This window comes from Rutilus rutilus (assembly GCF_951802725.1).
Source record: "Rutilus rutilus genome assembly, chromosome: 8".
Taxonomy (NCBI): domain Eukaryota; kingdom Metazoa; phylum Chordata; class Actinopteri; order Cypriniformes; family Leuciscidae; genus Rutilus; species Rutilus rutilus.
In genome coordinates, this window is record NC_140222.1 from 45478273 (window position 1) to 45496841 (window position 18569).

Consider the following 18569-nt stretch of genomic DNA (forward strand, 5'->3'; position numbering starts at 1 on the left):
CAGCTAATGATTTCCAGCTAAATTAAATATTTTACTTGTCAATACTAGTAAATCATTACATTTAACTTTATATATATTGGGTAGACTCAGCCTCATGGAAGCATTTTCAACAAGACAAGATTCAGCATGAGTATCCAGGTAAGTTCATGTTTTTCCATTTCATTTGCTTTATCATTTTTCTCGTTCTCTGGGCCAAAATTGAAATGTGAATGTATGTATATATATATATATATATATATATATATATATACACACACACACACACACACACACACACACACATACACAAAATAAACATTTCTAATTTCATATACTGTACAGTGAAATCTACTTTAAAAAAAAAGCTTATCTTAATACTTTTATCTTATATATCTATATTTCAAATTAGTCATATTTTCTCTTCGTTATACAGGACATTTCCAGAGGTCCCTGGCTAAAATGATTTTATTTTTCTGCTGAAAGAAGGAAGAAAGCCAGAATATGAAATGCCATGGATGAATATTTAGTTAACGGCCTCAGTGTTTGTTTCTGCTGTCTATAGATAGTAAAATCAAATGTATTTGCACACACGGCATATGAATCATGATGGGCGATGATGTAGAAATCGCTGTTGTTGGCATTGGATGCCATTTTCCTGGAGGTAATTGTTAACAATTTACAGTGTTTTATTATTTGTTCATGTTATGATTTTGGCCTAAATTGCATTTATTTAGTATGTTCTCATCTACTTTAGGCGAGGGACTTGAAAACTTCTGGCGCGTCCTCCTTCATGGAGAGAACTGTGCCGTTGAGATCCCAGGCGACAGGTTTAATCTCTCTCAATGGTACGACCCAGACGAGAGTAAAGCAGGAAAGACACACACAGCAAAGGCAGCACTTATTGATGGGTAAGTCTTCAATTCATTTGTCCTCATTAAAATAACTTATGATGTTCACTTATGTTTGTCAAGTTCAAAGATTCAATAATACATGAGCGTTTATCGACCTGTCTCTGATCCTCTGAAATGTGACATTAGAAAGCGTATAAATGACTTATTTTTCTAAAGTGACACTGTCCAACAGCGACACCAGCAGTTAGGATCAAAGTTACAGTGGGGGGGGCAGCATCTCTCTTGCCCAGGGGTGTGTGTGTGTGTGTGTGTGTGTGTGTGTGTGTGTGACTGGAGCTAAAAAGTGGCCCTGGACTTTCTGGCCCATCACACTCGGTCCACAACACACACACCATAAACCCACCAGCTCAATATAACACTACTTACTAACATACAAATATAACACAATACAGAAATATAAATGCCATTTAAATTTCTTAATTGAAATACTTATTAACATTAATGAATGACTGGCTTACTTCTTTCCATTATAATGTCTTTCCTGGTATACATGGCTAATGGTGGAAAGTGAAAGACATAATCATTGAAACACCAGACGTAGTGGAGACAGTTGAATGATTGTACGTTGATAAATGCGGTGACTCAAAACAATCGTCATTTGAACATCACCCCCATAAAAATTCATAATTTAGAAGCCTCGCCCCTAGAGTTTACGACACGGAGAAACGTATCCCGGCCAGGAAGAGGAAGTGATCTCATGAACGAGAAATCGATCTTACGCCGTTTCACACCGCAAGCTTGAGCTCCGCTTAACTTCACCGTCGCTGCAGCTGCAAGAGTGTTCACACTGGAAGCATCAGCAGCGGCTCCACAGCCACATTTAAGGGAGCATTTATTTACAAAGACTATACATTTGTTTTTAGAAGTTTGTCATTTATAAACTTAATTTGCATGTAAATGATAAACAACAAAACCAACCAAGATAACAGCTCCGATCTTGTTGTTTCAGTAACACATACATGAGGCTATGTACCTGTCTGAGTATTACATGCACTAAAAGAAAGTTTATATTTTCTGCCTAGTTTACTTTAGCTTTTTTTATATGTATAATACATCATTATATTGTATATTATTTTGTCCATCAAAAGTGTTCTTTCACTTTGACCCTTAAACAGGCAAGAGTGGAAAATGATAAGCAAAAAATAATTTCATGTCATTTTTTATATCATCTGGACTTAAGTAAAACATATCCAAATGAATTTTTGAAATATTTGATTTTTTTGGATTTTATGAGTTGTGACTCCCAGTTCACGTTGCCTGATTAGGGTATAAAAAAGGACCAAGTCATTAATCTGTTAAAGGAACACTCCACTGTTTTTTCATATTAAACTATGTTATTCCCTTAACTAAGACGAGTTGACACATACCTCTCTCGTCTCAGTGCGTGCACTCAATCGCTCTGGCGCAGTAGTTACGAAGTGCTCCCAGTGCTATTCCGCCATACATTATAGTTATCCTTTTCACCCGCTTAGAAAAGCGCCACGTTTTATTTTGTGTCACCATACTTGGTCGTGTAACTACTCGTGTAACTGTATTTAAATAGGGAAACCGTGGAGGTGTTTGGTCGCTTCTAGCTTCATCTCTGTTTGGTCCCTAATGAATGAACTGGGCTAAGCTAAGCGCTATCAAAGTGTCGCCGCGCGCCAGAGCGATTGAGTGCACGCACTGAGACGAGAGAGGTATGTATCAACTCGTCTTAGTTAAGGGAATAACAGTTTAATATGAAAAACCGGTGGAGTGTTCCTTTAACTGTTTCTGGGCCACTTGCCACTGCATGTTTAAAACAATTATATCCTATACTTCATCTGATCTAATGTTGACAAATTATATATCATTCGAAAGCTTACGAACTCAAGATTCAGGCTGTGAAAACCGTTTTGAAACATAAAAATGGTACTTTAAATTATTTTAGGGAGCTCCTCACCTAGTGGATGGTGTCAGGTTTTGTTATTTCAACATTTATTTTAACTACTTTATTATAAAAAACTTTTCTAATCTTGACAAAACACAGATCGTCGCAGATGAGTCTCAGGGTTCCATATCAGCCAACTGTTTTGTGATATTGAGACTGAAATGTATAAATTTGTTACAGGAGAATGCAACCACGTGGTGAAAAAAAACCCCCAAAAAACCTTATCTCGTTATTTCCAGATATTAAGTCCTTATTTCGACTTAATATCTCGTTATTTCGAAAAAATATCACGTTATTTCAACATAATATCTTGTTATTTTGACATAATATCTTGTTATTTTGAGATATTAAGTTGTTATTTCGACATAATATCTCGTTATTTCGACATAATAAGGGGACATTCGAATATGCATTAAGCCAGATTTAGCGTTCTTACAATGGTTTTCTATGGGAGGAAAATGCTTAACGTGAAATTAAATACTAATATTCTGGACTCATCTAATTTTTTTGTAGTGTACTTTATTATGATTTTAGTATTTCCTATTATCTCTATAAAGGTGCTTTGAAACAATCCATATTGTTGAAAGCGGTATATAAATGAAGGTGACTTCACCTTAAACGAAAACGGCACTTATTTAATCAATTAGTTAAGCAAAGTTATTTAATAATCCACACTCAAATAAAACGTTTAATGAAAGCTGCTTTTATATCAAGTTTTTAATAACAGAATTCTTTCTGGAAAAAAAAATAAAATCAGTAATTGTGGGCTGATGGCCTTTTCTCCCGGGTCAATGCAAGGTTTTTTTAAATGATTTTTAACAGATGTTAATCAAATTCATCAAGCATCATCCAAAACCACATTTTATTTATTTTTAGATTTGAGATGGCACAGTCATGTTTGTAATTATATTAAACGCAATTAAATAACAACGCTTAAATAAATTAGCCTAAATATTTCTGTAATAACTGGGTGGGACTATTCATATAGTGGGCCTGCCTGGCTACGCCCCGAGTCGGACAAATCAGGGTTTTTTTCTATACATGTATGTGTAAAATCTTTCTGAAATCATTAAAATATATACATTTACTCTCACACATGTAAGTTATTGAATAAAGAAACATAGCTATAGAAATCATCAGTCAAAAAATAAGGTTAAACAAATTAATTTTTAAAGGTTATTGCTCTTTCAGCCAGCTTCAATACACTATGCAATAGGCTTGACTTAGTAGATTTGGTTTATTTGTTAACTTGACACAATCATATAATCGCCTGATGTGGGATGTGGTACATGGATTGTGTTAATGATTGCATTATCAGAAAGGAAACCGCTCGTTTTTTCCAGGTGCGTCTACGCCACAGCGACATCAAAACATTTCAACTTTTCAGAATGAAGCGCACCTCGGGTCATGTGACAAGAACCAACCAATCAGCTTGAGATCATCTGAAATTCACTTAAAAATCTATATGGTTTTATGTGAACAATTATCATAGAACACTATACATGTTTGGTATCATTTGAAATGTCTCAGTGAGACTGGAACAATGGTCTAATATCCACAGAAGTAAATCAAAAGGTAATAAAGATTCTAAAAGTTTAGAGATATCTTGCTTACAGTGAAGGGTGGATCCTCTGCCATGGTCTTACATGCAAAATTCAGATTAGGTAGAGCATTGGGCACCGCCAAATTAAGTTTTAGAGCTCTGCCTAAAAAATTGCCATTAGTTATGTGTACTTAAGACTGTAGGGGCTAAAAATGGGTTTTCTGTTTAGAACAACAGAATATTGCTAGACCAATCTAAATAGGGTGAGCCTCAACCTCTCATTATTGTGTAGTATTATTCTAACTAAGTATACATGGGAAATCACGGCATGATTATATAAAGTTACCATTAGAGGAAATTAAGTTGGTCAGCTTATTTCTATGGTAATGGTCATGACCTCTGGTTTAATTAAGTGTGTACAGGTCTATGGGGACTAAATAATATACTTTTTGAAATTAACTAGCATGGTGCAGTTATCTAAAAACTATTAATCAATTACCTAGTGATGTAGTACTCGAGTGTAGTAACCGATTTCTGCTTTCTCGGACTCGTCTCGGACTTGTTCCTTCAAAGACTCGGTCTCGGACCACAGTGGGAGGAGAAGGACTCGTAATTTCGAGTCCTCGAGTTTTGTTTTTCCAATGCATTTTTTTATGTTCATATAAAAAAAAACACATAACAACAATAAAAATAAACTGCAATGTTGACGGGCATTATTTGAAAATGACATCCCATGGTGCAATGCAAAGATACTGCCGTCAGAGCCGTTTATTTATCTCTATAGGGGGGTCGCACACCGGACACACAGCGCCGCGCCGCGTCACGTCTAGGACAACTCGAGGTATCGCACACCGGACGCGCACTTTCTCAGTTTATGGCCAGCAATATAGAAAATATGAGCATGTTGTTGGGTTTAGATGATAAAAATCATCATTTAGTGACTTGATTCTCTGATCTTTTCCAGAGCCTGATCTCTGATTAGACAGGTGATGTATTACTTGTATTATTCATTATAATAGAACTGATTCTGCTGTAAGACCCATTGTTGTGACAATCAGATTTTAAAAACCTCTATGGTATCATGCTGACTTACACAGTAATCAAGAATCAGCATATGAATCTCAACAATGGTGAGCATTAAAAAATGAGCCATGGATATGTTTTGTATTATGCTAGTACCCAGCATGCATAATTTTTTAATGGTCACCATTGTTGAGATTCATATGCTGATTGTTGATTACTGTGTAAGTCAGCATGATACCATAGAGGTTTTTAAAATCTGATTCTTGATGTCTGTGTGAGTCTTTGTAATGCAATACCTTTTCTGTGAAACTTTTCGTGCACAACTATTTGTAAAATCCTTCATATTATCTGATGGCCACAACATGGCTAGCTCTTATGCTGTAGAATCACAGTTTTGAGTAAAACTAATATGTTGCCCTTTTAATCAGAGATCAGACTCTGAATGAAATCAGTGAATCAAGTCATTAAATGATGATTGTCATCATCAGTCCTTGTATTTAGTACATATTACTGTTAGGTTTTACAGTGTGTATAATTGAAACACACACAGACATTAACAATCAGCACATGGAACTCAACAATTGTGACAATCAATAAAAAGCTTCATGCCACAATGTATGCTGGGTGCCACCATAGTACATCACTCAAAAAGTTACTGCACTGGAAAAACACCTAACGAAAACTTCCAAGGTAGAACTAGTAAAAAGACTGGGCGATGTTTGGCCGTTTCATGGCACACTGGGTCACTGAATGATATATAAGTTTTGTTTGAAGCAGTTGGAATGGAATACATATTAATAATATAAAAGATAATTTAATCAAAAAAGATTCTGTTCATCTTTACTAATGTTTTTTCCAAACCTGTATGGATTTCATGCTATTTTGCTTAATGTGGGTTTTTCCCAATGTTGTTTGGAAGCCACTGACTTTAATATCATCTTTTGTGTTCCGCTGAAGAAAATAAGTCATAAAGGTTTGGAATTACATAACGTGAGGATGAGTGATGATGGAATTGTATCTGAACTCCAAAAGCAATAACCCCATCATTTACCCTTTATTCTGTGTAGCTTGAATGAGTTTGACCACAAGTTCTTCGGCATCACTAATGCTGAAACAATCACCATGGACCCTCAGCACAAACTTTTGTTGCAGTGCACCTACAGGGCCCTAGAGGATGCTGGGATACCAATGGAAAAGGCCAGTGGAACGCGAACAGGAGTATTTTTGGGTAACATATAAGCTAAATATAAGATAAATAAAAAGTCACTTTTGGTGTCTTTTAATCCCAGTGAAAAAGTATATACATCAACTACATGGGAAGTACCTACGGAGCAACCTCTGGTTAATATGCGTTGCTAAATAGCACATAGATTTTCTCAGTAATTCCCGGATCACAAGAGTGATCTATGGATCACTATCTATGATCTATGGCATTTTCACACCTACAGATCATTTGTTTTGTTCCGAAACGGGTACTTAATTTGTTACAATGTTGCATTTTCCTCTAGGTACGGTTCACTTTCACAAGGCAAGCTTTCAAAGCGTACCAAAATGTGTTCATGCAAGTCACATGCGAGTCCAACTGTCCTCTTATTGGTCAGCGTTTCCTCTGCGTCATCCATCAAGATGATTGACAAGTTCGCTCCATGAGATTATTGTGGCTTTATTTGTGGCTTTATTTTTAACTGTCGAGACACACGCATATAATATACTAATGTAACTGTCATTGCCGCTGTTAAATTGTATACTACATACGTATTAATACTGCAGCAAATTCAAACGTGCTCTCTCTGGATCTCCCAGCGCTGTCTAGAGGTTTACTGTGTCAAGACACACGCAAACACTATATGAATGTTATAATGCAGCTAGAGCAGGAATCAAGGCTTCTTCCGGACAGCATTCTCCACCATTTGGTCCATTGTGTCGGATTGCTTTCACACCTCAAGCGAACCACCCCAGAGTTCGTTTGCAATCGGGCCGAGTGGATCTGAGCACGATATGATACCAAACGAGCCTTGATACCAAACCAAGGGAGAAAATGCACCAGGTTCTGAAACAAACACTCAGGTGTGAAAGCACCCTAACTTGTTTTGACCTCAATTTGTGTACTTCTGCTTTAATTCCTTTATGTCACAGCACAAATAGCACATGAGGTGGCTGGTAACATAAACGTTGCTTGTCCAAGCCCCAAACTATTGTTGCCTTGAGCAAGGCATTTAACCTCAGGTTGCACTGTAATAGGTATACAGTAAATGGCTATGAAAAAAAAAAAAGCATATCGCCAGGTAACATTTTTTTGTTTGCTTGTTTTTCAGGCCTAATGAACAGAGACTTTGAGCTGGCCACTGTGAGGATTAATCCAAAACACATAGACCACACCAATGGCACTGGTGCTGCTATGAGCATAGCTGCCAACCGCATCTCATACATATTCAACTTCACTGGTCCCTCACTGACCCTTGACTGTGCCTGTTCCTCATCCCTCGTCGCCCTTCACTTAGCTTGTCAAGCCATAAAACAAGGTAGTCCTCAAAAATATGTAAACCCTGTGTATCAACTTATCCATCTACTGTATATTGTATGTGTACTAATATACAGAACTGTGCAAAATACATTAGATGTTTCATATATGTTTTCATTTTAAATGAATCAAACTAAATATTAGCAATTAGGCTGCCCCCACCCCCCTAAGGATTGTGATTATCTGTATTCTACTCAACAGGAGACTGTGATATGGCCTTGTGTGGCGGTGTGACCTGTATATTGGAGCCAACCCTTTTTGTGACTCTCTCCAAGGCAAAAATGATCTCCTCTGATGGAACGAGTAAACCTTTCAGCAGCAAAGCAAACGGATATGGCAGAGGTGAAGGATGCGGGATCGTTCTATTAAAGCCTCTGAAAAAAGTAAATAACAAGATTGTCTCATATAAACTATGACAGCAATGTACCTAATGATAAACTACAACAAGAAACACCCATATGTTGTCTGTATTTTGACAGGCTTTTGAAGACCATGATCATATTTGGGGTATCGTCACCAAAACCGCAGTAAATCAAGATGGCCACACCGTTAGTCCAATCACTAAACCATCCATGGTACAGCAGGAGGAGCTGCTCAGAAAAATCTACTCAACAGAGACTGACCTGACTAGTGTCCAGTACATTGAGGCTCATGGGACTGGGACTCCAATTGGAGATCCAATAGAGGCAGGTAGCATCTCAAAAGTCATTGCCAAAGCAAGACCTCAAAAGTCAGGGCCACTCATCATTGGTTCTGTTAAAAGCAATATTGGACACACAGAATCTGCCGCAGGTGTTGCAGGGCTCATAAAGGTTCTATTGATGATACAGCATGAAACCATTGTGCCATCATTGTTCTACTCTATGGAAAACTCCAGCATAGACATTGAGTCTCTCAATATTAAAATCCCCACAATTGCAGAAAAATGGATCAGTGACTACAGATCAGGGAGGTGTGCAGGAATCAATAACTTTGGCTTCGGTGGAACAAATGCACATGCAATTGTCAGACAATATGTACAGTCAAAAAACCCAAGAGCTCAGCTGAGAAGCAAATCCCATCAGTATTTTGTAGTCTCTGCAGCATCAGAAAAATCCATGAAAAATACAATTAAAGATACGGCAGAACAGATCAGCAAAGGGAAAATATCAGATCTACAGTCTTTACTGTACACATCCGCATGTAGAAGAAGCCATGTCAAACACAAATACAGGAAAGTATTTCAAACATCATCATTGGCAGACCTGAAAGAGAAACTTACTGCTGCTGTGGAGAAAAAGCTTGTACCGTCAAAGACAGACTCCAAGCTAGTTTTTGTGTTTTGTGGCAATGGTGTTACCTATCAGGGTATGTGCAAGCAGCTCCTAAAACAAGAGCCAGTTTTTAGAGAGGAAATCTTGAAGATTGAAGCTCTGTCGCAAAGCTATAGAAGTTTAAATCTGAAAGAGATGCTGGAAAGTGAATCTGATGGAGGTTTGAATCTGATACAGATGCTGGAAAGTGAATCTGAGGAAAGTACAGAGCCGTCTGATCCAAAGATTGTCCAGCCTCTTCTGTTTGCTATTCAGGTTGCTGTTGTCAAACTCCTGAAACACTGGGGCATCAGTCCTGATGCTGTTTTGGGGCACTCTATTGGAGAAGTCGCTGCAGCTCATTGTTCTGGTTTGCTGTCACTTGAAGATGCAGTGAAAGTCATCCACTATCGCAGTTCTTTGCAAAGCACTGTGACAGGAGGGAAGATGCTGGTAGTCAGTAATATGGCTGTTTCTGAAGTTTTGAAAATTCTTCCATCTTATTCAGGAAAGGTTTGTCTGGCTGCTTATAACAGCCCTCAGTCTTGCACCCTCTCAGGAGATGCGGATGACATTGACAGGCTGCAACAGAATTTGAGCAACTCAGCCAGAGGAAAAGATTTGTTCCTTCGCATTTTAGATGTACCTGCGGCATACCACAGTCACAAGATGGATCCCATTTTATCCAAAGTGGAACAGAGTATAGGCTCATTGCAGGCACATCATTTGGAGGCAGAATTGTTCTCAACAGTGACAGGTGTTAGTTTGTGTTCCTCAGATTTTCTTACTGGTGAATATTGGGCAAAGAATATCAGAGAGCCAGTTGAATTTGAACAAGCTGTAAGGTCTGCAGCTAAAAACAAAAGAAGTGTGATATTTGTTGAAATTGGTCCAAGAAGATCTTTGCAGAGGTACATCACTGAGACTCTGGGAAATGACTTCACTGTGATTCCCTCAGTGCAGCCTGAAAAAGATCATGAGACCATGCTTACTGTTGTTTCCAAACTGTTTGAGCTTGGGGTCAAAGTGGACTGGGAAGCATTCTACAAAGGTTTTGAGACTGAACCAGTTCCCTACCCACGATACCAGTTTGATGATGTGAAGAGAGATGTCTTCGCTTCTAACTCGCAGTTGATCAGTCCCACTAGCAACCATCCAGTAGTTACACAAATGGGTACAGACAGTTCAATGTTTAGCTGTGATTTATCCTCTGAATCAGTGGCCTTTCTGCAGCACCACAAGCACAGTGGGGTTGCCATCATTCCCGGGGCATTTTATGCAGAGTTGGGTTTGGCAACTTACATGGCATATGCAAAACCTAAGATTCCACTTAGTTCTCTGCAGCTCAGCATAACATTCCAGAATCCATTCGTTTTCACCCAGAATGCCCCAGATTTAAAAGTACAGCTGGATGCATCTGACCATGTGGCTGATAACACATGTAACTTCAAAATACAGTCTACTTCTGCAGTCTATGCGTTTGGCACAGTGGAAGCAAAACCAGGTAGAAGTCCTGAAGAACAGTTCATTTCATTGGACTGTATTTCCAAAAGATGCACATCCCACATGACTAATGAAGAACTATACAAACTTCTAAGTCAAGCAGGATTTGAGTATGGGTCTGTCCTCAGAAATAATGCAGATGTTTATTGTGGGGAAGAATTTAGAGAGGCTATATCTGTTGTGAAGGTCCCAAAAGAATTACTGCCTCAGTTACATGACTATCACTTTCACCCTGTGGTCTTGGATTACGTTATGCAACTTGTTCTTGCAACTATAGGGGGTGTATCAACAAGACCCCAATATCCTGCTCAAATAGGAAGCCTGACTGTATTTGAACCATTGCAAGAGGAGATGGTTGTTTATCTGAGAGCAGTACATGTGGGAGAAGATGATTTCGACATTTGTGGCTGCTTAGCCAATAAACAGGGTAGGGTGTTAGTTGAACTGAGGCATGTGAAGATCAGAATGCTAGGAAGTCGTTCCCAAGTAGTCAAGGATTACTTCTTCCACAACGATTTCAGTATTGTCTCTGAAGTTGCCACGTTTAAGACATCGATTAAGGCACTGGTCTTTTCTGACCATGTTGGAATTTCTAAAGCTTTGAAACAGTGCTTGGACCCAACATCTAGATATGTGTCGTCTTCAAATTGTAACAAACTGTTGGAAGATGGAGTTGAAATTCTTTTGTCAAAACTGAAAATTTCAATGGTAAAGAAAAACTTCACAGAAATGTTGTTCATGTGGGGTGATGCAGACCTAACCTCTCTCAAATCAGAGAAGGTCTTGGACAGTATGGCTGAGTGTTGTGAGGTTTTCAGAAAGATTGTCGTATATCTCAAAGCACTTCATTTCCCAGGTTATATCAGAGTAATAACCTATAAGTCGTATGAGAGCATAGTGGAGCACATAAACCCTGGGTTTGTTCTGTCAGGCATGATAAGAGCATGTGCAGCTGAGTTGCCAGAACTTTCTTTTCAGCTGATTGACATGAGCTCTGCCACTTCTGAAGACATCGAAGCTTTGGTTCAGGTCCTCAGATCATACCCCTGTCACAAATATCCAGAGCTAGTAGTGAAGGAGGGCAAAATTCTCAAACCTGAAATCACCCACACACCTCTGCCAACCATGGCAATCTCTTCAAGAAACCTCCACATGTTGGATGAAGAAGTCTTTATCTTGCAAACATCTGACCCATATATAATAAAAAATGTGTCAGCGACTCAGATGGATAATTCCATTGAACTGATTCAAGGAAAAAATATTGAGCTTCATCTCAGTAAAATCTGTGTTCATTCATCAGATTACTTTCCAGTCAGTGTTTCTGACCTGAAATATGGCCAGACATTGTACTGGAACAAGCACACAAATGAAAACCATGAGCTCTTGGCCCTTGACTTCAGTGGCACTGTCACATCTGTGGGTAAAGATGTCAGCAAATTTAAAGTTGGTGATCATGTTGTGTCTTGTTACCCTGTGGCTGCAACCACTAAAGTAGTTCTCCCAGCAGCTGTTTGCTGCAAAGCAAAAAGGCTTTCATTCCTGAAAGACGTGCCTTGTGTCTCTTATATGGTACTGGCTTGGGAGATCTTGCATGAGGTTTTACCCAAAGCTAAACAGCAATGGAAATTGGGCATTTTCTCCACTGTTCCTGACTCAGCTTTGATGAATGTGTTAATTACTATTGCAAACAGATCAGGTTGGAATGTCAGAGTGAGCACCCAGGCTGATCAGCTGTCTTGTGATTTTAGTGAGGTTGTGGGAGCTGTTCTTCTACCTCCTTATAGTGTAGAAACGGCAGAAATAGCTAGCAGTGTTAGAGGCATCAAAGACATTGTTCTTGTCTATGACAACCAGACAGAATTTCCATTCAATACTAGAACATTCCGAGGTACAAATGAGGAAGTCCGCATCCATGCCCTCCTCATGTCCCAAATAATGCAAAACGGGTCTCTGCAAATGCAAATGCCACAAATCTACCGATGGCTGAAATCCATGCATTTGGACAGAAAGTCCTTGTCTTTGGATGCAACAGTTGTTCAAAGAGTGAAATCTCAAGACACTGATCTTCTGTCTGTAAAAGAATCTGAGTCATACTTCAGATGCCAGATCCTACCCATTATCACCCTGAACAGTGAAGACAAGCACCAGCTGTCTGATATTCCAGTGATGCCCAAACACAGTCTATTCAAGAAAAATGCTGTCTATATTGTCACAGGTGGTCTAACAGGGTTAGGCTTTGAGACAGTAAAGTTCATTGCTCAGAAAGGAGGAGGGAACATTGTCCTTCTGTCTAGGAGTAATCCAAACCCTCAGATGCAACAAGAGATAAGTCAGGTCAGTAGCGATTGGGGCTCTGTCATTAAGTCTCTGCCATGTGATGTTTCTGTAACTGAGCAAGTGGACCAGACAATTGTAAACATTGGAAAACTATTTCCATCCAGTCCTATCAAAGGGGTGTTTCACAGTGCGGTTGTCCTACATGATGGGCTGATTGAACGTCTTGACAAATCTCTTTATGAGAAAGTCATGAGGCCAAAAGTAAACGGAGTGATTAACCTTCACCGTGCTACCATACAGTGCAATCTGGATTATTTTGTGTGCTATTCCTCCATTGCTGCCTTCATTGGCAATGCCTCACAAACTAATTATGCTGCGGCTAATACATTCATGGACACTTTCTGTCAGTATCGCAGAAACATTGGGCTTTCTGGACAGTCCATTAATTGGGGGGCTTTGAATCTTGGTCTTTTGTTGAACAAAGTCCATGTCCAAAGATTTCTGGAGGCAAGGGGAATCATGCTTTTGGAGATTCCAGAAATCCATGAAAGTCTTGAGCAGTGCCTCTTGATCAACAAACCTCAACAGGTTGTATGCAGATTCAATTTAAAAAACAACTGGAATAACATTCTCAGTCAGAACAAAACACTGAATGTACGCATGTTCAAAATAGCACAGGAAGCTGTTAGTAAAGCTGGAGTGAATTTATCTACACCTGAACAACCCAAGAAATCATCCTCACCTCGTGATCATCTGAGATTCATGATTAACGAAATGACTGGTGTTGAGATGGATGAGCTGAATGATGATGTTCATCTTTTCAATTTAGGCATTGACTCAATGTTAGCCATGACTCTGCAGAATCTTATCTTCAATGATAGAGGTGTGAATGTCCCTCTAGTGACTCTGCTGGATCCAAATAGCACACTGGAAACTCTCACTAAAATCCTGGAGGAGAACTGTGTAGACGGATATCAGAGTGAAGAAGAGAGCAATTCCACATACTTTTGATTTGCAATTTGTATTTCCCCAAAGCAGTCTTGTTGTAGCCTCAAAACAAGGACTTTCTTGCAAAACCATGACATTTTGGTGTGAAATGGGGGTATAGTTAGTAATATAGTACTTCGTTAAAAAATGCAATTAAATCAAGTTCATTATATTGGCAGATATTCCAGTATGACTAAACTTCCCTAAAGTCTAGTGAAATATTGACTAAAGAGGTTCTCTATCTCTATCTAGCTAACTACTTTGTGTTAACACCACATATCATTAACATAGAACATTGAGGTTCTGCAGACTGTGGACTTTACATTGTTTAAATTTAGGTTTTAACCCTTCCAGCATTCAACATTCAGCACTTCACTTCAGTTTGTAAATTGCTTTTTGTATCCATTTTAATGTATTTGTAACCAAAGCTGTATGAGGGGCACATAATGACATGCTGATGATGATTATTTTGTTTTATTTTTATTTTTATTATTATTATTATTATTTCATCTAGCTAAAGAGATCATGACAAACCTATTTTTAAGTTGGGTCAGAGGTAATTGCAAATATGAAAAAAAAAATATATATATATATATATTTATATATAATGTAATTAATGAATCGATTCAAACAATAGTATTAGTAAAATGATGTATGCTGAATGAGGTTTAAAATGCTGTCTACAATGACAACTGTAAAGATGTGTTTGTGGATTATTTAGTGCTAGTCATTTATGCATAGATTGAGACTTTCTGTAGTAAATACTAGTATCATGATATTTAACAAAGCAAATGTTGAATCAGTAGCGCAAAATGAGATTTTGATATGATACGAGCATTTATCAGTAAAACTACACTAAAACGAGTAACTGAGTATTAAACAATAAAGAACTGTTGTGATTGGGAATTGGATGTGACTGTAATAGTATATGATGTGTGGGTATATATGCAGCAACCTTGTTTTCCCAATGCAAATATCTGAGAAATAAAGAAATGTAATGTAAATGCAAATAAAAAGAGATGGCTTTCTACATTATATTCATGATTTTTATTTATTACACAGCTCTCTGTATACCCAATTCTGGGGCCCATTCTTTGTACTCAGTTATCTGGATTTTACTGTTGACAATTTGACATGATACAGGATTGTTAGGTTCTTTGAAGCTGTCATAGCAACAGTTCCATAGGAAATCAAACCTGCTCAGGAGAGCATCTTATTTCATGTAAACAGGATCAGATTGCATCTTTTTAAGTGGAGGTAATACTTAAAGGCCTGGTTTCACAAACAGGTCTTATATTTAGCCAGGATTAGGCCTTAGTTCAATTAGGACATTTAAGTAGCTTTTATAAACGTGCCTTAGAAAAAACATTACTGGTGTGCATCTCGAGACAAAACATATTTTGAGATTTGTCAGTGGAAGTTGCTTTCAGTTAAAACAGCTAAAACATGCATTTTAGTTTGAGACTTGCTAGTCTGTAAAACCAGGAGAAAGTCTTTCCCAGCCGCTGCTACTTTCTTACAAGAGTACCCCATTGTACCCATTTTTATTTAAAATAATAATAATAATAATAATTTAAAAATTAATTTGAAAATGATTAATGTTTGTAGTCTATTATAATATAAAAGCTTATTTCTGCCGCAGAATAAAACAATTTAAAAGATATTTGTAACTTTTTTTTTTCTCAGAATTGTGTTTATATCACGCAATTGCGATAAAAAGTCATAATTGTGCAATAAAAAGTCGCAATTACCGATTTTTTACTGTTTTATTCAGTGGCAGAAACAAGTTTCCATATAATATAGACAGTCAGTTTTTCTCACTGAGAGATTTATTCATAAGGTAATAATGAACTAATAATTTTCTTACACATATGATGTACAGTTAGTCTGAGCTGTGCATTAATTTGAACAGCTATTATGGGATTGGCTTGATGCAGCGAAGGAGATTTTAAATTGTGTCTGCTTTGCCATTAGAAACGTGTTCTTGACCCTTAAAGGCAGGGTAGGTAAACTTTTTCCCAAATTTGAGTGTCTGTAGTCCTCTCAGGGATGCAATAAACACAGCTACTTATTCCATTCACTCCCACCCCCTCCCTTCTGGGCTCCTTCCAAAGCCACGCCCCCAAAACACATGAACGCACGATGCCGACCGCAGCTGGAGGAGGCGTTTACCAGCGCCGAGCGGAGAGGAGCGCAGTGCATGAGTGACATCATGTCAGAATCACATCATGTAATAAAATACCTAACTTTATCATTATGAATATAAACAACTAACATGGCTGTTAGTAATCACTATCAAGCTAGCATATACTGGTAAAGTTTAAAATATATTGAGTTTGATTCGTAACAAGCTAGTAACATAAGGCAAAGCTAAAAACAGGTCGCATTGATACACGTTTTCCCATTACCATCAGATACACTGTGATGAAGGTGAATTTCGTGTAAGATTCATAACATATACGGTGTTTTGCATGTAAGAGCTTCCACGATGAAAGCACTGTTGGCTCTGATGAGGACTACACTCCGGAGACAAGTAGCCTACCTTTCTACCTTACTAGCTCCTTTTTTTTTTTCTTGTTTGCCTTCGCTGACTGTATATGCAGGTACTGGGAATTTTGACTGCTCTTTCTCTGCCATAATTGTGATTCCGTGCTTCCGTGCCTCGTCGCCTCCTCGAGTCAAACAGGTGCGCGCATCTGGGTGGCTCCTGTAGCGGCAGGGGTGGTAGCCATGGTAGCGAGGGAGAGTGACAGTCGCCCAGCCAATCATTTCATTCGTTCCGAATGGAAATAAGTAGCTGTGTTTATTGCGCCCTGAGAGGACTAGAGACACTCGATTTTTATACTCTCTTTATCAGAGTACTTACATTTCAATTATGTATTGGTATATAAAGACAATTTAAACAAATTTGGGAAAAAGTTTTTTAGAAAAATCCTACCTACCCTACCTTTAAGAAACGTCTCGGTAACGTATGTAACTCTAGTTCCCTTAAGAGGGAACGAGACGCTGCATCGAAACGCCGCAGGAACGCCCCTGCGTGATTGCGTCATGAAGCACGTATGGAATCAGTCCAATGGTGAGACGGAACGTCACAGGAGGGTGAAAAAAGCAGAGGATGAGCAAGTGGGTGGTTGAGGCTGTCTCACTTGCTTACGAGTCGGCTGGTCAGCCTTCACCTTTGGCTGTACGAGCTCATTTGACTAGGAGTATGGCTGCTTCTAAAGTGTTATTGTCAGGAGTTTCCCTACATGATGTTTGTGATGTGGCAGGCTGGTCCTCACTGCACACATTCGTGAGGTTCTACGATCTTGACTTCAGCTCCACTCCAGGGGCGCAGGTGCTTTCGTCCGAATGTGTGCTCTGACGTCACACGGACTGACATTTGCTCTTATGGCAACGTGGTAATTAGCGTTCCCGCAGCGTTTCGACACAGCTCGAGAGGTTCTGCACACATACACTCCCCCATTCTTTTTATGGGGGAGCACGAGACGCGACACTCTGCTTTTGCTGCACCCGGTGTGAGGAGCTGGTCGACGGTCGGGATTGCTCCCGCCCAGCAGTCCCTGAGACATGAACGCGGAGTGGCAGGAATTTCTGGAATGCTGCCGCCTACTTTTTCTCTTATTGGAACCTATCGATGACCGTATTTACTGCATCACCAAATAGGCCAGCAGGGGAAAGCGGGGCATCCAGAAGAAAGGTCTTTTCTCTCTCCTTCATTCCTGAGAGGTTCAGCTATAAATGCGACCACTGTGTTTTGACATTAGCAGGCACGGTCTTTGTGCTCACTCTTTCAATGATCTGCTCCGTTTCTTCATCTTGATCCTCTCCGAGAGCTGGGGAGATGGTGCCCGCTTAGGAGGTCCTGTAGAGGTGGTGTTTTTGGGCAATGGTAGATGCAATGGGGGCACCTTGTGGGGAATGGACTGGTGCAGCCGGTTGAGGGAGGGCGAGTGCACAAGTATGTTAATTTTTTTAAGTTGGCTCTGGGTCAGGGTCATAGCTTGAATTAGAGCTTTCAATGCTGTGAATGATACAAAATCTCCATTTTGTATTAGGCCTGCACAACTGACCAGGGTTAGGGTTGTCAATTTCTTGTCTCGGTCCAGGGTCTTTGGAAGTCGCTGTACTGTATGACCATCTCCATCCACGGCATCCCATTATCCTTATACCTCTGGAGGTTGCTGGAATAGCACAGACCCCGCTTCTCGAAGTCTGCACATACATCGCCAACAAGTGCAGCTGCCTCTGCCACATTTGACGGTGCCTCTGTAGACTTGTAAAGTTCTGTGTAATTCTTTTGGTTCCATCTAGCATTAGGTTGTCTTTGCTCGTCCCAGAAAGTCACCGCTGGGACGTACTTCAATCCCTTGATTCCAAACTCCAGACAGGAGTATCTTGTAATCAAGGACATGTTTGGCTTTATTTATTATTGCAAGGCTTTTGGAGACTTTGGTTTGTATGTGTCTGATGTTAGTTTTCCAAGTTAGGTGTTACAATTATCTATTGTAACTCCTAAAATTAAAATTTCGGAGACATTTTCAATTTGTACCCCATCTATCTCAATGGTCTTTTCCGGGTTTTGTTTTATAATTACCAAATAATATGGCTTTAGTTTTAT

General features: G+C 39.1%; 1 protein-coding gene across 1 annotated transcript; it reads left to right on the top strand.

The window, feature by feature from the left end:
* Positions 1–582: 582 nt before the first annotated feature.
* On the top strand, positions 583–14960 carry LOC311295671 (mycocerosic acid synthase-like polyketide synthase; the record flags this gene model as incomplete). The annotated part of the gene is made up of 6 exons (XM_084417135.1): positions 583–640; positions 734–887; positions 6436–6596; positions 7684–7890; positions 8091–8272; positions 8369–14960. The coding sequence occupies 6 exons, from the start codon at positions 583–585 to the stop codon at positions 13970–13972; spliced, it is 6366 nt and encodes a 2121-aa protein (XP_084273261.1). The 3' UTR covers positions 13973–14960.
* Positions 14961–18569: the final 3609 nt, after the last annotated feature.